Source organism: Hyaena hyaena, unplaced genomic scaffold (genome assembly GCF_003009895.1).
Source record: "Hyaena hyaena isolate Hyena2069 unplaced genomic scaffold, ASM300989v1 scaffold_778, whole genome shotgun sequence".
NCBI classification, from domain to species: domain Eukaryota; kingdom Metazoa; phylum Chordata; class Mammalia; order Carnivora; family Hyaenidae; genus Hyaena; species Hyaena hyaena.
The window spans coordinates 864,350-870,349 of NW_024081411.1; the positions used below are offsets into that span (position 1 = coordinate 864,350).

The 6,000-nt window shown below is 57.8% G+C and overlaps 1 protein-coding gene across 1 annotated transcript in view; it reads right to left on the minus strand.

Annotated features, from left to right (window-relative positions):
• The window catches only part of SORCS3 (sortilin related VPS10 domain containing receptor 3), a 584,073-nt gene extending 578,843 nt beyond the window's left edge, over positions 1-5,230 (minus strand). The window contains exon 1 of the mRNA XM_039218779.1: positions 4,604-5,230. Within this exon, the coding sequence (XP_039074710.1) occupies positions 4,604-5,230 (627 nt within the window). The remainder of the gene's footprint in view (positions 1-4,603) is intronic.
• Positions 5,231-6,000: the final 770 nt, after the last annotated feature.

The window sequence follows — 6,000 nt, forward strand, 5'->3', positions numbered from 1 at the left end:
CAGGCCTCAGGTGCACCTAGCCTTGGATTAACCAGCTCTTCAGAAGCATCTTCCTATCTCGGCCTGTCTGGCATTGTTGTAGCCTTCTACTCCTTACAGGATGATTCAGAGCCCACATACCATCCAGTTCCAAAATTCCCCAGTGACAATAACAGATTTATGCAGGCCAAGGAAAAAGCAGTTCTCCTTTCTGACCCCTGAGCCTTCTTGCCACTGGAGCTCCACCCCCCACCCCACCCCCACCGTCACTTCTCTTAAATCCAACACAATTGGGGAAGCCACTTCCCAGCACTTCTTCTTTGCCAAGTGCAAAGCAAGTTCCAACCACCGCATTTCTGCAATCATTAAATCAGGCCTCCCAATTAAGGAGTTTGCAAATTCTGCTCACCTTGGAAATCACTGCAGAATCTGAGAAGCAAATCACACCCTGTAACCCAGCCATCAAAGGAAACGCAGAGCAGACAAATAGAGACAAATAGCCTGTGTCCAGCCCCCTCCTCCCTCCACCCCACCCCCAACCCCAGGCCAGACTGGGAGCAATTAGGGCTGTGATGTCCCACTGCATTCCCCAGCTCCAGCTCAAAGGAGAGGCTCCCCTTGTAATATTAATTAAAAACAGATTCTTTTTGGCCAGCCCCTGAAGAATGGCTTCTGTGGCAGCCTTCTTTATTAAGCCTCTGAGAAGGCAAAATGCATTAAGATATTGTGACACAAGGCTTGTGAGCAGGGACGATGAAGGCAAGACAATCTAGCCAAAAGCTATTTGAAAAATCTGCTTGAGAGCCACAATTAGCTGCTCCAGTGAGTGATATACAATTAATATGATCAAAGCTGTCACTATTTTGCACATTAGGAGTAAATATTTTAGAACACAGTCCAGCTGAATTAGTTAAAGGTATGAAATCCCGCCTGGGAACATCTGTGTGTTCCACCCCCTCGCAGGCCCAGGGAAGGGTTATCTGGAGGAACCTGCAATTACCAGCATTCCCTGCTTCTCTACACCAAAGTGTAGTGTTGGGCACATTAACTGAAAACTACTCTCTGGCAAGTCATTTCAACCAGACACACTGCAGGGGCAGCAGGCTACAAGTCGCTGCTGGAAAGGAATGGGGTCATCCAAGGGAGAATGCAACATTCTCACCTTGGTACCATGCATGGGGGATCCCCATCAGGGGTTACTCCCAGGAGGAGGGGGCACGGAGAAGTGGACTGTCGCCCTTACAACCTTCCAGTCTCCAGAGCCATTTGCCAATTCAAGAAGCAAGCAGCAGGCATCTTCCTTCATTTGAAGGAGAAGGGCAGAATGATGTGTTTTTCTGTTTCCCTGCAAGCTGTGGGGATGGAGCTCCCTCCGGGTGTTTGTGAAACACTCTCTTACCCATTAATCACCAGGAATCCAGCTTGAGACTGCTGAAAACAGAGGGTGGCAAATGCCTCTCCAGTGTAGAGGCTCCAAGCCCAAGTTCACTCATCTCTCACCAGGAACACCTGGGCAGGGTAGTAAGGGTCAGAGGGAGACCCAGACTCCAGTCCTTCCCGACACCTTCTAGTACAAGCCTGCTGGGCACTTTCTCCTTTGCCCCCCAAGCCAACTGACCACAGTCGTTGAACCAAAGTGAACACATGACCCAAGCCTTGGACAAGGATCTCCTTCTACCCTGGTGTCCCTAGGCACACGGACAAATGGAGTGGAGCGTGTCCAGTTCTGCAGGCCTGACTGCCAACTGTCAGACTGGAGTTTGATGGGGTGACTGAAAACCCTCCCACAAAGGGAATTCATGTCAAGTAATGAGGTCCACCAAAGGCACTTGGAAGGAGGGCCGAAACCCTAGTATTCACACTAAACTGGTGGTCTTCCCAGAAAAGGACATGTTTAATACTTCGGGTATCAGAGGCAAGATGGAACTCTCTTTTCACATCAAAAGAGCTTAGTGTTAGGATATCTCTCTCCACTTTGAAACCAATGATGAAGGAAGCTTGCAGAAACTTCATCATCCCACTCACCGCTCACCCTGACTTTTATTTGGAGCATCTTTTTTTTTTTTTTTGCTACCTTCAGGAATGGGGGGGTTAGCCTGGTAATGTCATGTCACAGAGGCTGGTTTCCCAGTTTCTCTAGCAGGGGTTGTCTCCTTAGATTCACTCAAAGAGAGCACCATGTTAACATACCTCCCCCTCCTCCCCCAGAGCAGCACAGATCTGATCCTGAGCGAAGCCTTTCTCACTGAAACTGCCTACACAGTGTGGTCAGAAGAGGCAGGTCCAGCCAAGGAGGCAAAGAGGCAGTCCCTCTCTCCAACAGAAAGAAAGGACAGGATGGGATCCCTGCACCCACGTGTGTTGCTGCGTCCTTTGCTTGGACAGTTAAGACTGGCCAAGAACACAACCAATAAGCATCCTGTGGGCTGTTTGCAGAGTGCCGGACTCTCACTGCTGTCACTAAGGGCTCCAAGGCCAACTGGTCCATCCCCCAGGGTTTCTGCCCCTCTTTCAACTCAACATGAGCCATTTCCCCAGGGGGCATAGGGCTAGACTTGTCCCCTCACCTCCTCTGCTGCATAACTGCATTGAAGACAGGCAGATGTAACTACTATTTGCAAAAAGTGATCTCTCTCAAATTCCATCTTCAGGGGACAAGTCAACACACAAAAAAACGACCCTTCAAGTAAAAGCAGAGACATAAGAAAACTCTTTAGGCACTGTGGATTTATACTGTCCAAATGTGGAGGTAATACAGTCATAGATATGTGAGGACAGCAACGACAGCACCTCCTCTTCCTGAGGTACATTTACTTCCACGCATCCTGTTCATCCCCCTCGTGGAGTATGAACATGAACACACGCGGGCGCGCGCGCACACACACACACACACACACACACACACTTCCTCATTATCAAACTAAAACGAAGTTGAGATTCACACCCCCTACTGTCAGAGAATTACCTCTCTCTCCCCCTCTCCCTCTGTGCCTCTGGAGACTTCCAAGTCTTCAGTCACTCAGCCCTGCCAAGGCCTGCGATGCCCACCCCCTACGGCCAGAGCTGCGCCCCCCAAGCTATGGGGGCCTTCACCGGAGGCAGATGAAGCCAGCCACCGCGCCGCTGGGGAGCCGAACGCACAAATCCTTCCAACCCAGCGTCCGTACCGGGCTGGGCTGGCTGCGCGTGTAACTGAGAACCAGAAACCGTGTTCCGGGCAGCGCAGATGTGCTACACTCTGCGGACTCCCGGCTTTCCTGTTATTCACTCCTCACCCCTGCGACACCCCAGAGCCCCTTTAAAATAAGGTGAGAATTACCCAGAAAATCTTTGATGCCAGTCATAAAGAGAGACATGAAGGGGAGGGGAGGAGCTTTCCCATCGAATGAGTTCCCCCAAAGCGGCCTATACAGACATCCATCACCCTCCAGACTCTGCCCAACGCCGGGTTCCGATCTGATCCGGGGAGCCAGAGAAACGGAAAGGATCTTCCCCAAACCGGCTGAAAGTGGGAGCCGCGGACCGAGGGCAGTGGGAGCCCTCGCCCCCACCCCACCCCCCGTCATCCGCCAGAGAGCGCGTCCGCCGCCGTTTCTTTGGCCCAGCCGCAAGGGGCTGGGCTCGGGCGGGCGGCGGGAATCGGGGAGCTCCTCCGAACTCGCTCTTCGGGCTGCAGCAGCTGCCCTGGGCCCCTCAAACTCCAAGCCGGACGCGGGGCGGTCAGCGCTGGGGCCGCTGGAGTGGAAACTCAAGGGCGCCACCTGTCGGTGCAGCTGCTCTCAGGGGAACCTGGCAGCGGAGAGAACCGGGTGGAGAGGTGCGCAGAAACCTCGGGGACCCAACTCCGCTCCCGGAGCCGTTTGTGGTGCTGGACGCAGCGGCCGAGGCGAGTGTTTTGCTCAGAGGCTTAGGTGTGCCTGTGCATGCGTCAGGGTGAGGGGTGCGGAATGGGTGCTGAATTTGACTTCACGCTTTAAACTTTTTTACTGCCTCTCCTACAGCTTCCCAGGCAGCTGCCTGGGTTTTGAAGGGAGGCTCTGTTTCGTGAAGCCCGGGGCTTGGGTGGACTAGGCGCAGCCTCCCCCCAGGGCTGGAAGAAAGTGCGCCTGGAGCGGAGAGCAGCGGCCCCAAGACCCTCAGGAGTCTGGGAGTCTGAGTGGCCTCAGCTCCCGCGTCCCCTTTCGCGTGATTGGAGGGGAGAACCGGGGGAGGCTCGGCAGTTGAAGGAATCCGTCAGTCTGCCCAGCGGGTCCTTAGCCGATTCAGACCGCGTCCTCACCCACGAATTCAAGCGCCCGAGGGGAAAATTGACTCTCCAAGCCGTGTGCCAGGGAAAGGGACCACAGACCCTCCCCTGCTCGTCTTTAAGACACTTCTTCGCCCCTCTCCCCTCTGGGCTGCCCCAAACCTAGGGTCTCCAGCAAACAAACGTACACACCATCTTACAACAAACTCCGCTAACCTGTTGGGGGCGTGGGGGAAGCCGGATGAACCTGTTCTCTCTACAAGCCAGGGCGCCCCCGCCTCTGCCTCGACCCTCGAGCAACTCTCTGTCCCTCATTCCCGCTCCCCCACCCCGCATTCGGCCCTGCTGTCGGGAGACCACGGTCTGGAGGGTACTCACGCTGCTGTTGTGTCCCGACCAGTGCACCATGGCTTGATTGTGGGCCGAGTCCCCGGTCAGCGCGAACGAGGTGCTGGGCAGCCGGAGCTCTTCGGCCGCAGCTCCCCCGGCCCGCGGCGCCTTCCCCTCCTCCCGGAGACCCTTGGCCGCAGGGCGGCTTCCTTTGGAACCATCGGACAAGGCAGTGGCCCGGGCGTCCCCGCGTTCCAGGGTACTGGGGGGCTGCGCCCGGCGACTCCTCCTTGCGCCGGCAGGCTTGCCTGGAGCCGGGGTGCCTTGTCCCCACCGCGCGCCTGCAGGCGACAGCACCCCGCCTTCTCCCTGCTTCTTTCCGCCGCTGCCACCGCCTGGCCGGGACAGCGGCTCAGGTCCGGGCCGGCGCCCCAGCGCGGCGCCTCTCCGAGCCGTCGCCAGCTCCTCCGGCCACTGGCTTGCCACAGCCCGCGGGAAGAGAGGAAGCAGCGCCGGCGGCCGCGAAGCCGGGGCCGCGGGGCGCCCAGGACCGCCCGTCGCGCCCCAAGTGATCTCGGCGCCGGCCAGGACCCACGTCGACAGGAGCAGGAGCCCCGTCCGGGCGAGAGGCGCCCCGGGCCAGCCTGCGGGGCGCTCGGTGCGCGCTGCCTCCATCCCGCTGCGGCTGCCGCTGCTCGGGCTGCCGAGAGTGTGGCGCCCGCCGAGGTGCGGGTCCGGCGCGGGGGGTGTGCGCGCGCCGGCGAGCCAGCTAGAGAGTGTGTGTCGGGGGGAGTGGGGAGGGGGCGGCCGGGAAGGAGGTGGCTCGGGCTGGCGCGCCTCGCGGGTCCTCTCCACTCTTCCCTCCTCGCTCTCGATCGCTCGCTCTCTCGAAAGGGTGATTCCAAAACCCAAGAAAAATTAATAAATGCCCCCTCGGTGCTTTTTTTCCCCCTTAAAATAAGATCCCTCACAGTCTTCCTCACCGAGGTCCTCCAGAAATTTTGTTAAAAGGGGTGTTCAAAGGTAATGAGAAAATCCTCTTTTAAAATATGAAAATCAAGCCGGATCCAGGAGGAGGGGCTGGCGACGGACCCCAATCCAGAGTCTCTCCGAAACCCAGCCTCCAACCTGCTCCCGCTGAAGAGTTCGGAGCCGCTTCTGGCCGCCTTTAGGGGGTTACTCTTCGGGCCTGTTGTGGGGGGCGGGAGATGGCGTGCAGGGAGGATGGGGGGTCTCGAGCGAGGAGGAGGAGGAGTAAAGTGTTTTCAGCGCCAACTGTTCGGGTTCGGAAGCCAAGGGGTAGACCCGAGCCTGCGCGTGCGGAGGCGGCGCTCGGGAGCCGAGCGCGGGATGGACCCGGGACTCCTCTCGAGGCTCCCGGGCCCGCCCCTCCCGCCGCCCCCCGCCCCCGGCCCCCCGCCCCTCGCACTCTGCGCCTCCACCCG